This window comes from Pristiophorus japonicus, chromosome 21 (genome assembly GCF_044704955.1).
Source record: "Pristiophorus japonicus isolate sPriJap1 chromosome 21, sPriJap1.hap1, whole genome shotgun sequence".
Classification (NCBI taxonomy): Eukaryota; Metazoa; Chordata; class Chondrichthyes; family Pristiophoridae; genus Pristiophorus; species Pristiophorus japonicus.
The window spans coordinates 6,101,497-6,127,593 of record NC_091997.1 but is presented as its reverse complement, the minus strand read 5'-3'; the positions used below and the strand labels follow the sequence as shown (position 1 = coordinate 6,127,593).

Sequence of the window (26,097 nt, the reverse complement as noted above, 5' to 3'; positions counted from 1 at the left end):
TGTACGGGAGTTACATAGTACGTATCCCAGTATTGTCATGGTGAAGGCCATCACCAGGTCCCATGTTTGGTGGCCTGGCATTGACTCGGACTTACAGTCACGTGTGCATCAGTGCAGCACTTGTATGCAGTTAAGCAATGCCCCAAAGGAAGCTCTGTTCAGTCTGTGGTCATGGCCATTCAAACCGTGGTCTAGAATCCACCTCGACTTTGCGGGCCCCTTCCTCGGTAAAATATTTTTTGTGTGGTGGATGCATACTCCAAATGGATAGAATGTGTGATCATGTCATCCAGCACTTCCACTGCCACCATTGAGAACCTGAGAGCCATGTTTGCCACACACGGTCTGCCAGATATCGTTGTCAGTGACAACAGACCGTGATTCAGGAGCCTGGAGTTTCAAGAGTTCATGAAACGCAACAGCATAAAACACGTGAGGTCAGCCCCGTTCAAACCCGCGTCCAATGGTCAAGCAGAGCAGGCAGTTCAAATCATCAAGCAGAGCCTGAAATGCGTAACTCACAGTTCCTTGCAGACACGCCTGTCACACTGACTGCTCAGTTACAGGACAAGGCCTCACACGCTCACCGGGGTCCCACCTGCAGAACTATTGATGAAAAGAGGCCTCAAAACCAGACTCTCTCTAGTCCATCCTGACGTTAACGATCATGTCGAAACCCGACGTCAACTCCAGCAGTGGTATCACGATGCGCCGCAGTGTCACGCGACATATCTGTAAATGACCCAGTGTATGTACTTAACCATGGTCAAGGGCCCAAGTGGCTCCCGGGCAATGTTACAGATAAGGAGGGTAACCGGGTGTATATGGTTAAGCTCAAGAATGGGCAGATGTGCAGGAAACACATTGATCAAATCAAGCTAAGACACACTGATGAACCGGAACAGTTGGATGAAGACACCGCGAGCTTAGACGACCAACCAACTCACGTCCAGCCATCAGAAGAACCCACTGTGGTCAATACCCAGCCCCAAGTCGTGGGAGACTAGGAAAGCACTGGGATTGTACTGAAACGGTCAACCAAGGAGCGAAGGGCTCCGGACCGTCTGAACTTGTAATATGGACTTGTGCCAAGAACTGGGGTGGGGGGGGGGGGAAATGATGTAATGTATGTACATAAAGTCTGCCCACCAACAGGGGGCACTACCGTCGGAGGTTCTAGGGTCATAGGTACACTCGTGCTGATCACTGGCTCACAATATGGAGTTCATTGTATCATTTCATACACTACAACTCATTTCATACACTACACTAATAAGTAACATCTGTTTGAAAGTCTGGTTTTAGCACGCAATCCTGATCCTAATCGCTGATTGCCATAGTTTAAACTTGCCTGGAGTTGCTAAAACAGACACCTGTAGGTTTAGCACTCAAGTGCTGATTAGATGCAATTTTCGTGGAGCAGTCTATGTGGGCTCCACGCACCCACTTCCACTAAAGGTGTGGAGAGGGCTGGCTGACACACAACGGCACACTTCATGATAGCCCAGGGACCGAGGGAGAGGGAGCACAGGTTCTCGAACATGGCACTCGAGGTCTTGGAGGAGGAGGTCCAGAGGAGGAGGGATGTCCTGTACCCTGTACTCATAGGGGGGGAAGAGATCACCTCACCCTCCTGTCCTTTCTGTCCCTCTCCTGCAACCGCTGATGCTGCTCTGCCTGGTCTCATGCCCTCCTCCCATTCCTCCTACAGATCAATGGGGACCCCTAGCAACACGCCCATGACCAAGCACTCCCTGTCTCCTGGTGACTCCTATAAGGTGTCCAATAAGGTAGAGCAGCACAGCACTTAATCTTTTTAGGTAAAGTTCTCAGAGAGTTTCCAGAATAAATGTTGATAGAGTGTTGGTGATGTCTTGACAAACTGTCCCAGAAAATCTCCCGATATGTTTCAAATGTCCTCTTCAAACCTTCAGCAGCAAGTGAACAGTGAAAGGTGATATACCTTTAAGTAGCATTTGAAATCATCAACAACAACTAGTTTACTCCTAATTCAGTTAATTAAATAAATCTGTAATTAAAAAAAAAATTGCTAGTCTCAAAAATGGACCATAATACTACCAGATTGTCCTATAGGGAAGGAAATCTGCCGTTGTTAATGGTCTGGCCTATATGTGACTCCAGACCCAAGGTAGTTGGCTCTTAACTGCCCTCTGAATTGGTGTAGCAAGCATTCAGTTGTAACAAACAGCTACGACAAGGTCAGCACGGTGGGAATACCTTCACAGGGACTACAGCGGTTTAAGAAGGTGGTTTAACACCATCTTCTCGAGGGCAATGAGGGATGGGCAATAAATGCCGGCCTTGCCAGTGACACCGACATCCTGTGAATGAATAATTTTTTTTAAGCTGGTTGCTGTTAGGAGATGGTGTTAGGTCAAACGTTATCCACCAAAATGCCATACAGCCTCCTTAATGAGCGCGAGAAGGCAATTTAAGTGGCAATTAGCGCCTTAACCATCCTCCGGGCGGCCGTTTCTAGCGTAAGCTTCAGTTACTTTACCAAGGTGGCATCTTGCGCTCAATGCAGGCTAAACCGCCGTTTCAGTTTAAGACCCCATTTTGGCCATCTCAGAGACCCTTTAGCACTAAAGTATCGGGGTGGGGGGGGGGGAAATTGCCCCCTCAGTCGCTGAAGCAAAGACGACACTACATGTGTTATAATTTGCAAAATCTCTAAGTGATACAAAAGGTGCTATAAATAAGCAGAGCGAGTGACTGTATCAAAATACGGTGGAGGGGGAATGGGCCTGGGAGGAAGCAGTAGCTGAGGTTAAGAAGCAAGAACATGGTGCTTAAATGCCAAGGGGACAAATCTGTATAATGCAGGATGCATAACTTGTCAGGTGTTATGAATGTTTTATTTATTTTTGAGAGGTGGAGCAGGGAGGAACCTTGGAGAACATTTCTACAGTTAATGGGCAGAGACAGGCAATGTTGTGGAGGTGGAAGCAAACAGTCTTTACGATGGTGAGGATAACATGGCTGGAAGCGAGGCTCAGGGTCAAATAGGAGGCTAAGACATACAAAAGAGTATCAGATCCCATTGTAGCAGAATCATCCCTTCAGAAACGGAGGAGAGATTGCCTGCGTTCTTGGTTGCCATCTCCTCTGATCCCTCACTAAAAAAAGCAAGGAGACCTCACTCACCTTGGAGGCACTCCAAACTAATCGTGCTGTTTACTGGTGAATTCAGTAATTGATGATTTTGCTATCTGAATACTGCCTAATTGCTGCATGAAGTGAGTTGTGCCTAATTGCCCGACTACCAGAGGTGGATTGAACTAAAGTTTATCAATAGTGAAAAATTGTTGTTACCCAGATAAGAGACTTGGGCCTAGAAATTGGCTCCCTTTGGCGCCTCCCATTATCACCTGCAGGGGGGCGATAACGGGGTACTAAGCAATTACCGACTGGGGCGCAGCGAGAAGATCGACTCCCGCTATATTCGGTGGGACGTTTGCGACGGTGCTATGGTGTTGCGCCCCGATCTCCTTCGCCCGGAGACCGTGACGACATCGCACCCCGGACCCGAACTTCGGTTCTGCCTCCTGCAGCATCGCCGAGTGAAAACACCGGCAGCTGCAGGAGGCGTTGATCGGGAGGCCGGGCGCCTCGGGGGGGCGATGCTTAAAGGCCAGGTGGCCAAGGTAGGTTTAAAAAAAAAACAATCTCAAATTCTCTCCGGTGCTTCTCCCACGTGATCTATCAGCCCGGCACTCTGCTGCAATGCACTGGGCTGATCGGGCCGGGATTGCAGCTGCCGTCGGGGGAAAGATAAGTTATTCTTTGGAAGCGCCTGCAGCGATGGCCTTTCCCTTTTAGGGATGGAACGAGCCTTCCAACACGGCAGCGCTGCACGGCCCAGTGTGCAACGCTGCACACCTACCACCGCGCCTGCCTCATGTTGCCCCAGGAAGGAGGGTCAGTTCTTGATTTATCGCTCCACTTCCTTCCTGGAGCGCAAACGCCAAATTCTTTTAAAGTTAAAAATTGGCATCTGCCACTAATTTCTTCAACTTTTTAAAAGATTGTGCCCTAAACCGGGCGCTCCCGAATTTCTCCCTCTTGCATCCCTCAGGGAGGTATGATCAAAAGAGTGGTGAACCTGTGGAATTCTCTACCACAGAAAGTAGTTGAGGCCAATTCACTAAATATATTCAAAAGGGAGTTAGATGAAGTCCTTACTACTCGGGGGATCAAGGGTTATGGCGAGAAAGCAGGAAGGGGGTACTGAAGTTTCATGTTCAGCCATGAACTCATTGAATGGCGGTGCAGGCTAGAAGGGCTGAATGGCCTGCTCCTGCACCTATTTTCTATGTTTCTATGTTTCTATGTCTCTTCTTCCGCCAATTTAATAAAATTCTTCACTATTGTGCGTCATTTCCGGGAAAGTAGGCAAAATGGAACACAAACAAGGACTGTGGGCCTGGCATGTTTTTTCGGAATGTACAGACCTGCTGACTGACACTTGGCCAGACTGTGAATCACACATTAATGTACCTATTTTGATGCACAGCACTGCAAAATAAGCACAGCTTGATTTATTTAATTGATATTGTGACTTGTGTCACGTTTACTGGTCATAAATCTCACCGGTGTTGTCAGGTCTGAAAATAATAAGAAATGATGAACTTGCACTCTGAGCTAAAATCTGACACACAAGCCACACATTCCTGCGTCACTGCTTACTGGAGAGGGAGGTGAAATGCAGCAGGGTTTTTGTATAGGAATGGAGAGGTGGGATTTCTTGGAGCAACAAACTATACCGACCTGCCCTTCCTTTGCTATTTTCTTTGCTAGTCCTGAACATAACACGGAATGCAGGTTCGAAAACTGCGTGAGATACTGTCAGAGAGAGGTGGAAACATGAAATAAGCAAGCTGCTAATTATATTTAATTATCTAGTGCTTAGCTTGAAAGGAAAACTTAGGTGATACTGTAGACAAGGGCAGATATTAAAAACTGTGCCAAAGTACAATTACTGATGTATAGGTGTGAATTTAAAACTGTTTTTGTTTTGCGGTTCAAATGAGGATTAAGTCTTTCTAGAACTCTGCAGTGTGCCTTTACACTGCAATGGTCACATCGCCTGATCTGACTCCAAAACAAAGCAGAGTGAAAATGTAGTGTAAGAGTTAGGAATGTGATATTGATTATCAATTTGCAGCCAGCCATTGTATGCACATACCCCAGGAAAAGGCGAGTGTGCAAAATGGAGGCTAGAGTTAAGGAAGGTGCAGGCCTCAAGTGTTTGCTTATATATCCCTGGTAGTAGGCACTGGCGGAGGTGAGGCTGCTTCCCCACTGTAGAGTGCAGCTTCAGGATGGTCAGTTCCGGGCCGCTGTCTGTAAAAGGTTTGCGATGTGTGCTCAGGGTCCCCAGTGCTCTGTCACTCAACAGCCACAGAATTTGTCCCCTGCTGCAGAATTGGCAGCAAAAGAGACGTGCGAATTGGGACTGAGAGAAACACATCGGCTTTTGCAGTAAAGAAGTCTTACTGAAAGCCCAAGAATTTTTTTTTTAGTAACTGTGTGGTTTACTGTGAAAGCCGACAGTATATGGGGATAGATCTGGAAAGTGGAGTTGAGGTAGAAGATCAGCCGTGATCTTATTGAATGATGGAGCAGCTCGAAGGGCATACTCCTTCTCCTATTTCTTACGTTCTTATATCTCGGCATTCGATCATTCCCAATCTCCTCTTTCTCCTCCTGCAAGCTCTTCTCTACGTTCTGATGTTGCCTCTCCAGCTCTGTTGATGCTACCGTTCCATAATCTGATCCCTCCTCTACTTGATTGTCAGCCATGGCTCAGTCACACTATCGCCTCCGAGTCGGAAGGTTGTGACTTCAATTCCCACTCCAGAGACTTGAGCACATAAGGCAGGCTAATACTTCTGTGCCATACTGAGGGAGTGCTGCACTGTCGCAGGTGCCGTCTTTCAGATAAGATGTTAAACCGAGGCCCCATCTGCTCCCTCAGGTGGATGTAAAAGATCCCATTGTGAAGAAGAGCAAGGGAGGTCTCCCCAGTTTGCTGGCCAATATTTATCCCTCAACCAACATCACTAAAACAGATAAAGTGGTTATTTATTTCATTGATATTTGTGAGATTTTGCTCTGCACAATTTGGCTGCATGCTTCCTACATTACTACACTTCAAAAGTTCATCATTAGCTGTAAAGCACTTTGGAACATCCTGAGGTTGTGAAAGGCACTATATAAATGCAAATCTTTCTTTCTCTTTCTTTTTCTTTCTCTTTCACAACCTCCAGAGATATCTGTGCTCCTCAAATTCTGCCCTCTTGAGCATCCCTGACTATAATTGCTGAACCCTTGGTGGCTATGTCTTCAGCTGCCTGGGCCCCAAGCTCTGGAACTCCCTCGCTAAACCTCTCCACTTCTCTACCTCTATTTCCTCCTTTAAGACGCTCCTTAAGACCTACCTCTTTGACCAAGCTTTTGGTCACCTGCCCTAATTTCTCCTTATGTGGCTCTGTGTCAATATTTTGTCCTATAATACCTGTAAAGTGCCTTGGGACATTTTACTACGTTAAAGGCGCTATATAAATACAAGTTGTTGTTGTTTAAGACACTCCTTAAAACGTACCTCTTTGACCAAGCCTTTGGTCACCTGCCCTAATTTCTTCTTACGTGGTGTTAAATTGTTGTCTTCTAACACTCCTGTGAAGCGCTGTGGCAAATCTTACTACATTAAAGGTGCTATATAAATGCAAGTTGTTGTTGCTGCAAGGCAAAGTAGATTGTGTAGCATTTTTCCAAGTTGTGTCTGCATTATAAGAAAAGTAAGAAAAGACTTGAAAAAAGCACAAGCTTAGAGCGCGGCACTTCAATCCTACGGTGGAAGAGAAGAGGAGACAGGGAGCAGTCACAGAACAGGAGCTGTAATAACAACTGCAACTCTAAAGATGGACCTGTTCCTCGCTCCATGTCGAGGTGTCAGCCAGTAATACTCAGGCAAGTCAGCTCCTAATATAGTGAGGTGACAATAGTGTAGTCACCAGTCAAAGCCTCCTCTGCGTGTAACTGTATGAAACATGAGATTGATATTCATCAGATTAACAAACTGTTTATACTTAATCCTTCTAACTTTTTTGTCAGGGTTGTTGATGGGATTGAAGATAATAGCAAGACATATGAAACACACGCCTTTCACTTCAATGTGGATCAGTTTTCTCAGAAATCAACCAAATTCTCTCCAAAGAAAGGTAATTCACCTCATACACATCACATTGGGGGGAGTTATCCAAACCAGGAGAGTTTGGGAAATAAGAGTTGACAAACAGCTATTCATTTAAAAGTTTGACTAGAATTGGAAGGGACTATTCCAAACAATGTGTACTGGATGATACATTGCTGAATCAATTATCAAAATTCCTTGGATCAGGATCCTGGAGCTTACACTACGTTGGTGCCCAATGATGCCAGAATTTGCAGGGTCAGTGGGAGAGCACTTTATTTGCATCGGGCTGGCAGGTTCAAGTGTCATCAAAGGCCCTACTCCGGTGCCCACTTGCACCCATGTGGCTCAAAATTCTGGCACCCACCCATCCACCCACATTGGGCGGTTGTGGTCACCCACATCTCCGACCCTGGCCCTGTTCTCGTTGGCCCCCTATGTAAGGTTGTCGATGAGTATTTTTCTTTTTAAATCATACCTTTTCCCTGCCTGAAACCAACAATCAGGGCCCACCTTTGCGCCTCTGGAAGACACTACCTCTCAACTCACTCGGCATACTGGCCTCCATATATACGTCAGATCCTGACAGAGCCACGCTAGTGGGTATTCCTGGCATAGGGAATCCCTGTCCTTGACTTGGCCCCCAACAACATTTGTATTGTAAAGGGAAAGAGGTTCTAACATTACTAAAACAGATTATCTGGTCATTAATCTTATTGCTATTTGTGGGACCTTGCTGTGCGTAAATTGACTGTCGTGTATTCTACATTACAACAGCGTCTACATTTCAAAAGTACTTAATTAGCTGTAGAGTGTTCTAAGACGTCCTGAGGTCATAAAAGGAATTAGATAAAAGGCTGCATCTATTTGTACTAACTGAAAGGCAGCCGTTTCTCTGATTGGCTCTCCATTTTCACATGACCTATTGCTGATTGGTCCCCTTGGAGGATAAGCCACACCCTGAGGTTCCTCTGTCATGTCTAACTGGAACTGCCCAGCCCAAGTTCTGAGTGACTTTCTAATTCGTAATTCGATCCATTTTGACTTCAGAAGCCACAGAGGATAGATCTCCCCAAAAGCCACCAAGTTCCAGCTGAAGACCCTTACCACCAAGCACATGTGCTGCCTCCAACAGCCGAAATCCATTACCCCAGCGCAAGACCTTACCCCCCCCTCACCCCCACATAGGTGGGGCATTGTGTGCAGATTGTTAACATGTTTATTGGGTATGAAGTGAATAGTGACAGTGTCGGTGACTTCTGGATTTCATCCACCCCAACGATGCCCCTTGTAACACACGCACCGAGCTTGTACGTACCAGGGGGTTGGAAGAACGTGATCCGTCTTCTCTGAGTTCCCCCTCTTCCCTCCGATTTCCCCCCCCCACCTGTGTCTCTCTTCCCCCCCAGCTCTTCCCCCCCTCCCGCCAAGCTCTCCCCCCCAAGCTCCCCCCCGCCAAGCTCTCTCTCTCTCCCCCCTCCAAGCTAGCTCTCTCTCTCCGTCTCCCCAAGCTAGCTCTCTCTTCTCCCCAAGCTCGCTCTCTCTTCTCCCCAAACTCTCTCTCTCTCTCCCCCCCCCAAGCTCTCTCTCTCTCTCCCCCCCCCCAGCTCTCTCTCTCTCTCCCCCCCCAAAAAGCTCTCTCTCCCCCCAAGCTCTCTCTCTCTCTACCCCACCCCACCGCCCCCCCCCCCCCCACCAAGCTCTCTCTTTCTCCCCCCATGCTCTCTCTCTCTCTCTCCCACTCTCTCTCCCACCAAGCTCTCTACCCGCTTCTCGCTCTCCCCGCATCCCCGCTCTGCCCACCGCCCCGCCGGCCCGTGCCCCCCGCTCTCCCAAGCAGACACTTGCGGCGCTGCGGGAGGCTCGGAGCTCGGCGCTGCAGGTGGCTCGGGACCCGCGGCCCGCTCGGGGCTCGGGGCTGATGGTGGCTCGGAAGCTCGGCAGATGCGTTCGGCTGCTGCTGGATGGATCGGAGGATCGTTGGACGCATACGCAGAAAAGTTAGTAGGAATCGCGCCGGGTGATATTTGTCCCAACTCTCGCTTCTGCGCATGTGTCCGGAGACGCATGCACAGAAGGGAGACTTAGTACAAATAGTTACTCCATTAGATAAATGCAAGCCTTCCTTTTCTTCCTTTACACTGAACACTGTTGGAGTGTTGAGTTTCTGCTGCTCACTCATTGTTATTTTATCAACACAGGAGATCAATGTCCAAGGGAAAGGTATCCTCACATTATTGCAGTGAGATCAGGCCTCAGTCTTTTGCTACCAGATGACATTGCACTGTTGGTGAAAATAAATGGAGTGTCTGGGAGTGCCCTGATGGCTCAGTGGCTTAATGCACGGTGGTGGTGTTGGATGGATTGATGTCGTGACTGAACATCCCAGGTTTAAATCCTGGTCTGTGCTGAGTCAGCTGATCTCAGCTCTACAGCACTGGGGTCATCACGATTGACCGTCATAACTTGGACCAGGGGGAGAATAATTAGCTAGGGTTCCTGAATACTATTAGAGTTGTAGTCCTTGGTATCCAGGGGTGATTTGATTGAAGTTTTCAAGATATTAAGGGGAACTGATAGGGTAGAAAGAGAGAAGCTATTTCCGCTGGTTGGTGAGTCTAGGACTAGGGGCATAGTCTACAAAATGGAGCTAGACCTTTCAGGAATGAAATTAGGAAACACTTCTGCGCAACTGATGCTCAAGGCCAAAATTAAAGGAGCCCAGACATCTTGGAGGGTTGTGGGGTTGGAGGAGATTACAGAGATAGGGAGGGACGAGGCCATGGAAGGATTTGAAAACAAGGATGAGAATTTTGAAATCAAGGTGTTGCTTAACCGGGAGCCAATATAAGTCAGCGAGCAAAGGAGTGATGGATGAACGGGACATGGGCAGTCGAGTTTTGGATGACTTCAAATTTTCGTAGGGTATACTTACATAAGAAATAGGAGCAGGAGTAGGCCATTTGGCCCCTCGAGCCTCGAGCGAGTCAATAAGATCATGGCTGATCAAAACTTGAAAAGGAAAAATTTGCATAGCTATGGGGAAAGAACAGGGGAATGGGACTAATTGGATAGCTCTTTCAAAGGGCTAGCACAGGCAAAATGAGCAAAATGGCCTCCTTCGTTATTGTAAGATTAGATGATAAATGCATTCATGAAGAAGCTGTTTATTATTTCACTGCACTGGGCAGCCAGAGGAAACATGTGCCTGTATTTAATGAGCAAAAATGAATTTTCAACACACACAACTTCTAGATTTGTGTATAATCTCAACAAAGAGCAAAGACATTGTGGCAAAAAGAGTTGCTAATGACCTCTAGGTTGCTAATTTTCTGCAAGAATGGATGTCTCCTCAGTCAGAAAGTAAGCATCCTCTTTGAAACTTATTAGCAGTGTCTAGACAAAGTGATACGTTTAATTAGTGGTGGGAAGCAGATAGTGGAATAGTGAATGAAGCAGAAATTATTTGGAGCCCACAGCTTTCCTTGAAGATAATTGACTGGTGGGTAAAAGGGATTTGGAGGAGGACATATTCCATTGCGTTTTGAAGCGAGGTACATTTTTGGTATCTTTTCCTGGCAATTTATAAATCGCCAACCTATAGTGTTTAAAAGGGATAAGAATAAAAATATAAACTAATGCTTAGCTATGCTGGCATTTCTGTGTTGAGGCAAGGTTGTTTCGAGTGTGAATTGATGCGAAATGTGCCAATATAATCGATGTCTCATCACACTCATCCTGATCTGATCAACAAGTGCAGGAAAAGGTTGTCACACATGTCTTTTGAGTTTGCACCTGTGTACATTAATGCTCATCCAAAGTCTCACTTAAAGGGTGCCCATTGGATCTCCTGGGGACTTTTAACACTTGGTATCAAACCCTTTTAATGAAAAAATGATTCTCCCATCCAGGGGAGCATAGTGCTGCACTGTGCACGTAACACTTCCTGCTTGCCCACTGTCAACATCAAAGAGGTGGAGGGGTTTAGAAGTGCACACTGGTATGTTTTCCAGTATGGGTCCGTGATTGCCAGCCAAGAGCAGGAACCCTGGCATACTTATCTCTTCCTTATCCCAGGATACAGCCAATTGTTATCATCATCATCATAGGCAGTCCCTCGGAGTCGAGGATGACTTGCTTCCACTCTAAAAGAGAGTTCTCAGGTGACTGAAGAGTCCAATGTGGAACCTGCAGTCTCTGTCACAGGTGGGGCAGACGGTGGTGGAAGGAAAGGGTGGGTGGGGAGCCTGGGTTAACGCACGCTCCTTCCGCTGTCTACGCTTGGTTTCTGCTTGCTCTCGGCGACGGGACTCGAGGTGCTCAGCGCCCTCCCGGGATGCTCTTCCTCCACTTTGGGCGGTCTTGGGCCAGGAATTCCCAAGAGTCAGCCAATTGTAGCAGCCCTGCAGCTACCCCACCTCACGTTTGATCAGCACAGACCAGGAAAACAAACCGGTGGCCTTGTTATCTCTGCACTTAGGGGCGTCACCCATTAAGTTATCAGGGAAGTAAAAATATATTCATTTAACTTGATCATGGCAATTGAAATGCAGCATTCTGGTAAACTGAACTTGCAGATTTGACTGAGGATAATGAGGCCTGATTAACAATACCCTCACATGACAGAGCATCAAAAAGAACATCACCCACTTCAGCACAATTGAGGGTTTCATGGTGCTGTATGACCTCAGTAATTTTTGAAAGCTGGGAAAGAACCAGAAAAACAAAGCAATGGCTCAGGCTGACTACCTCTCTCTCCTCCTTTAAGACCCTCTTTAAAATCTATTTCTTTGACCAAGCTTTTGGTGACCTGTCCTAATGTTTCCCACTTTGGCTTGGTGTCAATTTTTGTCTGATTACGCTCTTGTGAAGCATCTTGGGACATTTTACTACGTTAGTGGTACTATATAAACGCAAGTTGTTGTTGTTGATATCTTTATCCTCTATTCCAGGGTACAGTGCAGGCCATTATTAACTATTTTACACCATACAAACAATTAAGATTCAGTCATTATGGAATCATTTGCAGGACATATAAATGATCAATTCCAGTTTAGCAACACAGTTACTATGGCACATAAACAATAAGTTATAGCTTATTTGAAAGAAAGACTTGGATTTATATAGCGCCTTTCACAACCACCAGACATCTCAAAGCACTTTTGAAGTGTAGTCACTGTTGTAATGTAGGAAACGTGGCAGCCAATTTACGCACAAGCAAGCTCCCGCAGACAGCAATGTGATAATGACCAGATAATCTGGTTTTTTTGTTATATCAATTGAGGGATAAATATTGGCCAGGATACCAGGCACCAGGGATAACTCCCCTGCTCTTCTTCGAAAGAGAGTCATGGGATCTTTTACGTCCACTTGAGAGTGCAGACAGGGCCTCGGTTTAATGTCTCGATTGAAAGAAGCTACCTCCGACAGTGCAACGCTCCCTCAGCACTGCACTAGAGTGTCAGCCTAGATTTTTTTTTCCTGTGCTGGAGTGGGACTTGAACCCACAACCTTCTGACTCAAAGGCAAGGGTGATACTCACTGAGCCACAGCTGACACTGATTAGTAACATAGTTGCTATGACATCATCCAATAACTGCAATGACTAATGAGTATGATGACACAATTGGCTTGTCAAATGTCCAGGCCTCATGATATAAATTGCCGCTAAGCAGATTCTAATGGTTGGAAGAAAATGATAACACAACATGATTTATTTATGATTTTAGATATTTGTAGCGAGAAAACAAATCTTATTCTTTTCTGAAGACGGTCGCTATTGTAAAAGGATTAATGTAAAGTACTTGGCTGTCACTTAACACTGTATTTCTTGTGCTTAATGTTCCAGGAATTAAACAAATCTATTCATTTGTCTCATATGCACAAGCCCAATCTTAGAGTACAAAAGCAATTTAAATGCGATTAGCATAAAAATGGGAGGAAAAACAAAAGATTAAAGGAATAATGTACCATCCAACATGTAACCGATCCAGTTGTGACTGATCTTCAATGTTTTACTCCTTTTGAGGCTTTTAGTTTTTACATTACAATATTTCTGAAAGCAATATTTGACTAAATTAAAATGTCCAAAACAAAATGGCAACAAAACCTGAAATAGACCAAGCCTCCCATTGGCTGATGGTTGATGTCTCTTTCCTTAGCTCCTTTAAACCAGCACCACACACCACACCCTGATTAAAAAGGCAGGAAGGATATCTCCCACCCCTCTGACAATTACATAGAATATATGTCACAGAAATAGGCCATTTCGTCCAACCAGTCCATGCCGGCGTTTATGCTCCACTCGAGCCTCCCCCCATCCTTCCTCATCTAACTCCATCAGCATAACCCTCCATTCCCTTCTCCCTCATATGCTTGACTGGCTGAAACGTTAATACAGTAACTGCAAGGTGAATAATGAGAGCCTTTCAGGCTGTCTTGTCCACCATGTTTTCGTCTCCTGCTTGACACCTACACTCCATTCTACGTCACCTCCTGACAGTCGAGCTGAAATTAGGAATTTACTCTGTGGGGAGTCACAAACATTTACTGTATTTTGCTTCCATTGTCCCCTCTCTGTTAAATCTTCGCACCAGTGATGATAGACAGAAGCATCTCTGTTGATGATGTTGATGCGACTCTAGCAGGCAATAAGTATTGATAGAATCTCCTCCTCTAAATATGGAGCTCTCTAAAGCTACAAGGTGCCCCCTCTGGTCAGCAGACTGATAACTGGTAACACTGGTCCACTCTCCACATCATTTAGGTAGAGAGTCCACAGCACTGTGGCCGGAATTACTGGCAGTCTTAATATTAGCTCAACATCTGAATTTGATAAGAAAGCACTACTCTAGTCCTTGGCTGGGTAATTATTCCTTCTCAAATCTTAAGCAGCACTTTTTCACCAAAACCTAAAGCAACACTCCAGCAATACCTCACAAAACTTGTATCTGTGAGTCTTCCCTTCCTAACTCCTAGATACGACTAGGCAAATTACATTGAAAATTAGCCCCAAAATTACTGTTGAATAGGTTGCGGGTGAACATTTAATATATTCGTAAGTCCATGATTTTAGTAGAGACATTAACATAAGGGGCATTAAAATAGCAGACCGAACAATCTTATACAAATCCACTAGGAGAATAGATGCACCAACATCAGTGTTCTCGATCAGGCCAACATCTCCAGCATCGAAGCACTGACCACACTCGACCAGCTCCGTTGGGCGGGCTACATCGTCCACATGCCCAACACGAGACTCCCAAAGCAAGCGCTCTACTCGGAACTCCTACACAGCAAGCGAGCCCCGGGTGGGCAGAGGAAATGTTTCAAGGTCGCCCTCAAAGCCTCCTTGATTAAATGCAACATCACACTGGCACCTGGGAGTCCCTGGCCAGAGACTGCCCTAAGTGGAGGAAGAGCATCCGGGAGGGCGCTGAGCACCTTGAGTCTCATCGCCGAGAGCATGCAGAAAGCAAGCACAGGCAGCGGAAGGAGCGTGCGGCCAACCAGACTCCCCAACCACCCTTTCCTCCAACCACTGTCTGTCCCACCTGTGACAGAGACTGTGGTTCCCGTATTGGACTGTATAGTCCCCTGAGAACTCACTTTTAGAGTGGAAGCAAGTCTTCCTCGATTTCGGGGGACTGCCTATAATGATGATGACAAATGCATTGTGTTTTGAAATATCATCAGCGATGATTTCTAAGCCTTTATTTTTTAGTATTCCAGCCACTGGTTTCCAAAGATCTGGAGTTCTGTGGCACTGGCAGCATTCCAGCAGCATTATCTGGGTGGGCAAGTTCTGGTTATGCTGGGTCTCTGCCCCCTTTTGTTAATCGTACAAACTTCTGCTAAAAGTGGGGGCGGGCGTTTCTCGTGCCTGGCCCATCTGTGCGGATGTTGCAGAAAGAGGCAGAACTGTTGGGATGATGCCATCTGCCTGAACCCTCGCCAGTTCCCTCTCTCTCGCCTCCGACGCTGTGTACACCTTCGTGATCAGGCATACTGGCCTGGCAGGACCCCATCCTGGCGGAATTGGGGCCTCACTGTCATTTCAAAATGTGCACTCCTGTTGAAATAATTCGGATAAAGTGAACCGAATCAATTACTTTAAATTAATTACTTCCGAATAGTTGAAGTATAACTAATTGGGGCAATGACATGTGGGGATGCCACTGGACCTAGCTCTGTCAAGTCCGTGTGGTGGCTGGTGTGCAACGGCCACCCCATGTTAAAAAAATCCACGCACAGGCATCTTCCACCCTTCAGGATGTAGTTCGGGACCTGGAATATTCGGTCTTTCATTGAAACATCTGTGACTCATCCTTTTTTGGCGTGGAAACAAGTCATCCTCATTTCAAGGGACCGCCTATGATGATGATATTTAGAACCTAGTAACATGCGCCTGCGATGGTACGTGTGTGACCAATTTAGCCACCATCAGATAACTTTCTTGCTCTGAAAAACGAACACGCCAAACCGGAAATTCGTCCAAAAAGATTTCAAAAGTTAAAATAGACGATCTCAAGTTCTTTCATAGAAACATAGAAACATAGAAAATAAATGCAGGAGTAGGCAATTCGGCCCTTCGAGCCTGCACCACCATTCAATAAGATCATGGCTGATCATTCACCTCAATACCCCTTTCCCGCTTTCTCTCCATACCCCTTGATCCCTTTAGCCGTAAGGGCCATATCTAACACCCTCTTGAATATATCCAATGAACTGGCATCAGCAGCTCTCTATGGTAGGGAATTCCACAGGTTAACAACTCTCTGAGTGAAGAAGTTTCTCCTCATCTCAGTCCTAAAAGCCTTACCCCTTATCCTTAGATTATGTCCCCTGGTTCTGGACTTCTCCAACATCAGGAACATTCTTCCTGCATCTAACTAGTCCAGTCCTGTCAGAATGTTATATGTTTCTATGAGATCCCCTCTCATCCTTCTAAACTGCAGTGAATACAGGCCCAGTCAATCCAGTCTCTCCTCATATGTCAATCCTGCCATCCCGGGAATCAGTCTGGTGAACCTTTGCTGCACTCCCTCAATAGCAAGAACGTCCTTCCTCAGATTAGGAGACCAAAACTGAACACAATATTCCCGATGAGGCCTCACTAAGGCCCTGTACAACTGCAGTAAGACCTCCCTGCTCCTATACTCAAATCCCCTCGCTATGAAGGCCAACATACCATTTGCCTTCTTCACCGCCTGCTGAACCTGCATGCCAACTTTCAATGACTGATGTACCATGACACCCAGGTCTCGTTGCACCTGCCCTTTTCCTAATCTGCCGCCATTCAGATAATATTCTGCTTTCGTGTTTTTGCCACCAAAGTGGTTAACCTCACATTTATCCACATAATACTGCATCTGCCACGCGTTTGCCCACTCACCTGACCTGTCCAAGTCATCCTGCAGCCTTTTAGCGTCCTCCTCACAGCTCACACCGCCACCCAGCTTAGTGTCATCTGCAAACTTGGAGATATTACACTCAATTCTCTCATCCAAATCATTAATGTATATTGTAAAGAGCTGGGGTCCTAGCACTGAGCCTTGCAGCACCCCACTAGTCACTGCCTGCCATTCTGAAAAGGACCTGTTTATCCCGACTCTCTGCTTCCTGTCTGCCAACCAGTTCTCTATCCACATCAGTACATTACCCCCAATACCATGTGCTTTAATTTTGCACACCAATCTCTTGTGTGGGACCTTGCCAAAAGCCTTTTGAAAATCCAAATATACCACATCCATTGGTTCTCCCTTGTCCACTCTACTAGTTACATCCTCAAAAAATTCTAGAAGATTTGTCAAGCAGGGTTTCCCTTTTATAAATCCATGCTGAATTGAGCTGATCCCGTCACTGCTTTCCAACTATGCTGCTATTTCATCTTTAATAATTGATTCCAATATTTTTCCCACTACCGATGTCAGGCTAACCGGTCTATAATTAAGGATAGTGTTAAATCCAAGGAACCGGTCTATAATTAAGGATAGTGTTAAATCCAAGGAAGAGGCATATAAATTGTCCAGAAAAAGCAGCAAACCTGAGGACTGGGAGAATTTTATAATACAGCAGAGGAGGATAAAAGGTTTAATTAGCAGGGGGGAAATAGAGTATGAGAGGAAGCTTGCTGGGAACATAAAAACTGACTGCAAAAGCTTCTATAGATATGTGAAGAGAAAAAGATTAGTGAAAACAAACATAGGTCCCTTGCAGTCAGATTCAGGTGAATTTATAATGGGGAACAAAGAAATGGCGGACCAGTTAAACAAATACTTTGGTTCTGTCTTCACGAAGGAAGACACAAATAACCTTCCGGAAATACAAGGGGACCGAGAGTCTAGTGAGAAGGAGGAATTTCCTCTTTAACCAGCAATGCCACCCTGCCTCCTTTTCCTTTCTGTCTATCCTTCCTACATGTTGTATAGAAACATAGAAACATAGAAAATAGATGCAGGAGTAGGCCATTCAGCCCTTCGAGCCTGCACCGCCATTCAATGAGTTCATGGCTGAACATGCAACCTCAGTACCCCATTCCTGCTTTCTCGCCATACCCCTTGATCCCCCTAGTAGTAAGGACAACATCTAACTTCTTTTTGAATATATTTAGTGAATTGGCCTCAACAACTTTCTGTGGTAGAGAATTCCACAGGTTCACCACTCTTTGGGTGAAGAAGTTTCTCCTCATCTCGGTCCTAAATGGCTTACCCCTTATCCTTAGACTGTGACCCCTGGTTCTGAACTTCCCCAACATTGGGAACATTCTTCCTGCATCTAATCTGTCTAAACCCTTCAGAATTTTAAACATTTCTATGAGATCCCCTCTCATTCTTCTGAACTCCAGTGAATACAAGCCCAGTTGATCCAGTCTTTCTTGATATGTCAGTCCCACCATCCCGGGAATCAGTCTGGTGAACCTTCGCTGCACTCCCTCAATAGCAAGAATGTCCTTCCTCAAGTTAGGAGACCAAAACTGTACACAATACTCCAGGTGTGGCCTGACCAAGGCCCTGTACCCCTGGATGTTGAGTTCCCAGCCTTGGTCACCCTGGAGCCATGTCTCCGTGATGCCAATTACATCATACCCGTTAACTGCTATCTGCGTAGTTAATTCGTCCACCTTATTCCGAATACTCTTCGCTTTGAGGCACAGAGCCTTCAGGATTGTCTTTTTAACACACTTTGCCCCTTTAGAATTTTGCTGTAATGTGGCCCTTTTGCTTTTTGCCTTAGGTTTCTCTCCCCTCCACTTTTACTTTTCTTCTTTCTATCTTTTGCTTCTGCCCCCATTCTACTTCCCTCTGTCTCCCTGCATAGGTTCCCAACCCCTGCCATATTAGTTTAACCCGTCCCCAACAGCACTAGCAAACACTCCCCCAAGGACATTGGTAGACAAGCATGCTATATCTTCCAGCCTCCGCTATTGCCCCTCTCCAATTCTTTCTCTTTGTCTAGAGTTTAGAAGAATGACACATAATTGAAACATACACAATTCTTACCGGGCTTGACAGGGTAGATGCAGGGAGGATGTTTCCTCTGGCTGGGGAATCTAGAACCAGGGGTCACAGTCTCAGAATAAAAGGTCGGCCATTTAGGACTGAGATGAGGAGAAACCTCTTCACTCAGAGGATGGTGAATCTTTGGCATTCTCTACCCCAGAGGCCTGTGGAGGCTCAGTCTTTGAGTATATTCGAGGCAGAGATTTTTGGATATTTTTGGATAAAATGATGGAATCAATTATTAAGGATGTAATCGCAGTGCATTTGGAAAGAGGTAATATGATAGGTCCAAGTCAGCATGGATTTGTGAAAGGGAAATCATGCTTGACAAATCTTCTGGAATTTTTTGAGGATGTTTCCAGTAGAGTGGACAAGGGAGAACCAGTCGATGTGGTATATTTGGACTTTCAGAAGGCTTTCGACAAGGTCCCACACAAGAGATTAATGTGCAAAGTTAAAGCACATGGGATTGGGGGTAGTGTGCTGACATGGATTGAGAACTGGTTGTCAGACAGGAAGCAAAGAGTAGGAGTAAATGGGTACTTTTCAGAATGGCAGGCAGTGACTAGTGGGGTACCGCAAGGTTCTGTGCTGGGGCCCCAGCTGTTTACACTGTACATTAATGATTTAGACAAGGGGATTAAATGTAGTATCTCCAAATTTGCGGATGACACTAAGTTGGGTGGCAGTGTGAGCTGCAAGGAGGATTCTATGAGGCTGCAGAGCGACTTGGATAGGTTAGGTGAATGGGCAAATGCATGGCAGATGAAGTATAATGTGGATAAATGTGAGGTTATCCACTTTGGTGGTAAAAACAGAGAGACAGACTATTATCTGAATGGTGACAGATTAGGAAAAGGAGAGGTGCAACGAGACCTGGGTGTCATGGTACATCAGTCATTGAAGGTTGGCATGCAGGTACAGCAGGCGATTAAGAAAGCAAATGGCATGTTGGCCTTCATAGCAAGGGGATTTGAGTACAAGGGCAGGGAGGTGTTGCTACAATTGTATAGGGCCTTGGTGAGGCCACACCTGGAGTATTGTGTACAGTTTTGGTCTCCTAACCTGAGGAAGGACATTCTTGCTATTGAGGGAGTGCAGCGAAGGTTCACCAGACTGATTCCCGGGATGGCGGGACTGACCTATCAAGAAAGACTGGATCAACTGGGCTTGTATTCACTGGAGTTCAGAAGAATGAGAGGGGACCTCATAGAAACGTTTAAAATTCTGACGGGGTTAGACAGGTTAGATGCAGGAAGAATGTTCCCAATGTTGGGGAAGTCCAGAACCAGGGGACACAGTCTAAGGATAAGGGGGAAGCCATTTAGGACTGAGATGAGGAGGAATTTCTTCACCCAGAGAGTGGTGAACCTGTGGAATTCTCTACCACAGAAAGTTGTTGAGGCCAATTCACTAAATATATTCAAAAAGGAGTTAGATGAAGTCCTTACTACTAGGGGAATCAAGGGGTATGGTGAGAAAGCAGGAATGGGGTACTGAAGTTGCATGTTCAGCCATGAACTCATTGAATGGCGGTGCAGGTTAGAAGGGCCGAATGGCCTACTCCTGCACCTATTTTCTATGTTTCTATGTTTCTATGTTAATGGAATCAAGGAATATGGGAACAGTGCAGGAAGCAGAGTTGAGGTAGAAGATCAGCCATGATCTCATTGAATGGCGGAGCAGGCTCAAGGGGTTAAATGACCTACTCCTGCTCCTAATTCTTATGTTCTTCTGTTTGTCCCCCTTTTAATGTTACTGTATTTTGTTGACAGCTGCATCTCAGATGAATCCAGCTGAGGCACAGGAAATAAAACAGAACATCTGCAGACTGAACCAGGAGGTAAAGTATGTGGAGAACCCTATTTCTGTCATTCTGAATTTATCACAGCTGAATTATCTGTACTCAGTTGTTCAATGTGCCATTAAAAAAAAACATTTAATGCCCCAATATTGAGTCTCTTGCTACTTCTAGTTGCATTGTATGGAAATAAAAATGGTTTTAAATCGACCAAACCTTCAAAGTGCATATAAGAAAAAATTGCAGGTTATTCTTTCTGATGTCTGAGTCCTTGAGTAGGGAGGTCATTATACAGAGGATCATTCTTCTAATAAATCTAACTATTTAATAGATGTAGAAGAACAGTAACTCATGAGTTCCAAGTAGATGAAGATCTTGCTGCTGCTTAACTTTCCACCAACAGGTGAACAATAGTTACTCACGAGAACTCCTCCTCTGATTGTTCTCTCATTGTGTGGCTGCAGTATCAAGCCTCCACTCACTTCCTCTCCTGAAGGCATGGCTGAGATTATGGAGAACCCGCTTTTAGGGAATTGTGGCAGCAAGTCTACATCCCACCACTGAGGAGTTTGCATCATTGGCTGGCACCATTTCAGCGACCATATTGGGTAAAGGCCACGTGGTCCACACAAGCTTGGTGCTGTAGAGTATACCTCAGTGTCAACTCATTTATGGAAATTGTAAAAACCGACGTTTAGTTCTTGAAATTATCAGCAATCATGGGGAAACCGTTGACTGGATAGATGAGTTTCACCAACACCAGACATTCCTGGATTCCAGTTCAGAGCTGTGACATGGAAGGCTATAGGAAACATCTCATGACGCCCAAGAGTGAGACATTGCGGGTTTCTCTCAACCATCCTATAACTGCTAGCTTAAGCTGCATAGTAGAGTTCTGGTGGATGACTTTACCAATTCTCAAATGGGAATTGAAACTCTAAAGGGAGAATTGTATTTTAAAAAGGAATGAAATTATTTTTTAATTAAACATAAGAAATAGGAGCAGGAGTAGGCCTAACGGTCCATCGAGCCTGTTCCGCCATTCAATAAGATCATGGCTGATCATCCACCTTAACTCCATTTTCCCTCCTGATCTCCATATCCCTTGATTATGATGTAAAATGTAGCTTAGTCCAAGGTTCAACTCCTGATTGCTATCCACTGATTCCTGCAGGAAATCGTGCACACACATGTGTTTGTGTTTGTGTGTGGACATCAAGTTAAATCAGGTTAGGCAGCATCTGTGGAGAGAGAAACAGAGTTAACGTTTCAGGTCAAAGACCTTTCATCAGAATTCTAATCTGAGGCTAAGGTATAGTGTAGATCATCAAGATCCAAGTCAGTGATTGGAGCGTGGGCAGATATAGCAGGAGCTGCGAGGTCGGGTTGAAGGAGCAGAGACTGTAGTGGGACGTGATCGGGGCCCAGGGGAGGTGCGAGTTCGGGGCCAGGGGCCCAGGGGCAGCACGGGCCAGCCCACATTGCAATATGTGTGCGCACTAGGTCCGCGCAGCAGAGCTGGTCTCCAGTCGTCTTGGGTAATCCTTGCCGTGAGCCCTGTCAAGCCCATGTAGTGGCTGGTGTGCAACGGCCACCCCACGTTAAAAAAAATTCACACACAGGCATCTTCCACCCTTCGGGTCCTTCATTGAAACATCTGTGAACTCATCCCTTTTTCGCATGGAAGCAAGTCATCCTCGTTTTGAGGGACCGTGCATTATGATGATGATGATAGTGCAGAACAAGTATGCCATTGCATCTAGGTTGAACCATGCTTGATCCGAGGATGGTTAATACAAATTCTGGGTGTTAAGTAAAAACTGGTCTCATTTTCCAATATTGTTATCCTTTTTTTTTTTAAATATTATTTTTATCTTGCCAGTTTACTTCCGAAGGCATTGACTCCTTGCTGGATATAGGTCCACAGGAACTAATCAATCTCTACTATCTTGCCCAGGCATTATTTATGTTTGAGCATATATTGTGAGTGTCGGTAGACTATTTCACCATGGTATATGACAGTTGAGCCCGACACTGATCCAGTCTTCACCTAATATTCATACAATTCCAACAGGGGTCACAGTGATCAGGGTGGCCACTTCTCTCCTTCCCACGTGAAGGGAGCTGAGGCAAAATTGTAGCAGTCCCTGCTGTTTGCCTGGTTGAGATCAGACTGGGGATCAATCCTCGGGCCTTCCTGGTCTGTATGGCTCAGTTACTCCATTCGATGAATTCACTCAGCTTATGGGGGAGCCTTTATGCTGCCCCTTCAAGAGTATGGTGCAAAAAGCCCCACTTACACAGGCAGTTATTTTGCAGGCAGTAATGAGGCACTCAGTCAGTATTTCCCCTACAGTGATGCTCACTCATGGCAGCATGAAAAGTCAGAATGCCTTAAAGGGAAAAGAAGATGAAAATGACAAATGAATAGCATTTCTCCAGCATCTCGATTACTGCTCTAATTAAATTTAACAAATTCACCCACACAGTGAAAACAAGTGGAAAACTTGACATTTTCCATTTGTTTGATAGCAGCTCTACAGATGAAGTCCTGTGGAGAAATCATTAGCAGCAGTTACACTGCAGAGCGTGCACTGTCTGATGCTTGCTTATTTCTACAAATACACCGGGAAACTAGAAGCTCAACATATTCTAGTTTGTGAGAAGGAAGGAGATTATTCCCAGAAGTTTCTTTGGACGATATCTCTGCTGTTTAGTTGCTACCAAAAAAGCAATCTATTTTATATGAGCTGTCATTAAATGTTCCAGTATTATTATCATTTTCTTGCCAATTTTCTCTCCTCCTCTCCTGAAGATATTCACTTGTTGCTGTGGGACAGTCTCGGAGGCAGCAAACCACCCTCAGCAGGCTATTATTAGTGTGTAAGCCTAGACAGTGAGTGTCGTCGGGCTATTTGACCAGAAGGGACATCACAGTTGAACCTGATGCTGATCTGACTGTGTTGCCAGTTTTAATTTACTAGATGTTATTCTGGCCAAAAGAGTCGCATCACTCCAGTAATGAGGCCATGTACCCTGGGGCTTGCTGCACTTGAACCTTCTCCCCATACAACTAATCTCAGAACAACAGCAATGGGTATTTCTGAAAGCATCCATGCTTTCCAATCATCCTAGCTGGAGAACAATGGTAGTAAGCCTCTTGGTGCAAGTCAAGGATGACAATATGAAGAGAGCAAATAAAAACATACAACAATTGGTAGGTATGGTGGCCTATCATCTATAATGTATTGCATTTGTTGTGTATTTGGGGTAACACCATTCTGTGACACAAGGTTACACCTGCAGCTGCACACTTTACCACTAAATTGAGCTTCAGAAACTCCAGAAGTTGCAAGTCCCCATACCTATACTTCTCCCTGCCGCACTCCCAATGCACTCCGAGGCAAATTCATTTTGTCCTGCCTTTCCGCCACGGGGAGATCCAGTAGCCTAGTTTAATTTTACTTTGGTATTTTGTTAAACCTAAACCTACATTAATATTTCAATAACATCTATTGCTGCAGGAATTACAATGCAATCTTTGAAATAAAAGAATGAAATGAAAATCATATGGCCGCTAAGAACGTGACTTGTCTATTTATTTTCAGATGACTAATCTGAATCAGGAGGTATCTCAACTTGCCCAGGAGCTTCATTATATGATGCATCTTCTTCAGAGGCAATTGCCGGCTCAGCCGTACACCCCGACAATGACCTACTCCCCATATGGTGTCTCCATGGTTTCTTCATCAACTCCTTCTGTCAGCAGCAATGGGAATGAATGGCAACCAAGATGCTCATATGCTTTACAGCCATCTGCTCTACATGCACAGCAAGGGCCAATTTCCGGAGCTCAGCTCGGCCAAGGCACAAGAGCTCCCAGCTCCTGGAATTTTAACAACCCAACAACCACAGCATGCTATCCGGGGAGCTCGGTGAGGGCAACTGTATCGTGCCAAAGGACAGCCGATGTGGAACTCCATCATCCAATGGTGGACTGTTTCCATATAGTCTCAAGTCCTGTGACATCACTTCATTATCAAATACCTCTGGGAGATCAGAGACAGAGCCCAGTACAGCATACAGACGTAAATCGAAATCCTTCACGATCTGGGGCAGGCTCTCCAAATATTGCTCGATCAGCCTCATTCTCTGTGAACAGTGGTTGCTCCCTTGCTTCCTCACCCAAACCTGGGCGGCCTACATCAATATCACAAAACCTCAGTCTTTCAACGGCTCCAAGCCCTTGTCACTCTCTATGTCCCGCTCTAAGTCCTAACGACTCTCCTCTGATCACTGCAAGTCTGGATCGATCTAATTTGAGGACTTCAAGCTCCAAGCAGTCCGTTCGCAACTCTTCAAACTCAGTGCATTCTGTCCCAATCTCTCCAACCGCCAGCCCACTTATTTCAATCATCCCAACGCCGTATCAGTCTGAAACCACCTCTCTCAACATTGGTCAGTCCTTCTCAGTAATTCCCAATTCTAGCCACTCCATTTTTGGTTCGTCAAGCTCCAATCAGTGTTTCCCAACCTCTTCAGTTACTGGCTTGAGCTCCGTGGAGGATCTGATAGGTCTGAACCCTCGAGGCACAAGTGATGAATGTATGTCATGAAATCAAGAGGACTCAGTATTGATTCAGAGACCCAGATAATGCACTGCAATAGAGCCTCATGGGCTGGTCTAAATGTCCTTAATCATGTGTTACTTTGATCTATTAAACAGATGGCACATTTAGGGAAATGAATACTACAATGGTTAACTTGGCTCATGGGTTGTCCAGTTTCAGGGCTAGCTTTACTTGGGCATATAACAATTTCATCTGGGTTGTGTTCACCAAGATCTGATTTGAAAGTAGTGGAATTCAAAGACAGGAGCAAAGAACTGGGAGGGTCAAATTGGGACTCATTCTGCCTCCTTCCAAGGACTATGTAAAAATAAAATACACCATGAGACCATGGATGAAAGTAATTAGCATTTGGGTCAGGAAGCACTTTGCAGAGTTAATATTTCAACAATCTGAGAAATTAGTCACAGTTTAATTTACAGAATGGGTCAACTGACTGCAGCTGAAGGAATTTGTTTGTTTCAATCTCTGACAGCACTTGCAGCCAGAAAGATCTATAAAACTACTAACTTAAAAATGGTATGTGAAGGTGAACTGGTGCCACAGCGCATTGTTGTACCAATGCGCTGTGCCATGAGAGGTAACGAATGGGTCAGCACCCTGTTCCAATGAGGCAGCCAGAGGAGGTGCCAATGTATGGTGAGCCATCTACCCACAGGGAGGGAGATAACAGAGGAGGACAACTCAGCCCAAACTGCACTTGCTGGCTGGCTACAGAGCAATGTTGGAATGTTGGTAGAGGATTGAGAACAGGTCACCAGCTTGTCTCAATTCATGGGTGGCCCTTGTAATGTACTTGCTTCATGGGTTCTTTGCTTAAGAATTCATAGCTAAATATTGGCTGTAAAGAACTATCTGGTTTATTAGCAAAGGCTTAACAATCAAACCAGATCATCCACCAGACTCACAGCTGCCCGCTTCATCGTGAAGAACCTGAACTCAATAAAC

General features: G+C 45.5%; 1 protein-coding gene across 1 annotated transcript in view; it reads left to right on the top strand.

The window, feature by feature from the left end:
* Positions 1-25,273, top strand: part of LOC139233595 (voltage-gated delayed rectifier potassium channel KCNH4-like) — a 225,905-nt gene extending 200,632 nt beyond the window's left edge. Inside the window, exons 14-16 of the mRNA XM_070863997.1 lie at positions 7,141-7,247; positions 20,496-20,563; positions 24,130-25,273. Coding sequence (XP_070720098.1) covers positions 7,141-7,247; positions 20,496-20,563; positions 24,130-25,137 — 1,183 coding nt within the window. The 3' untranslated portion in view covers positions 25,138-25,273. The remainder of the gene's footprint in view (positions 1-7,140; positions 7,248-20,495; positions 20,564-24,129) is intronic.
* Positions 25,274-26,097: the final 824 nt, after the last annotated feature.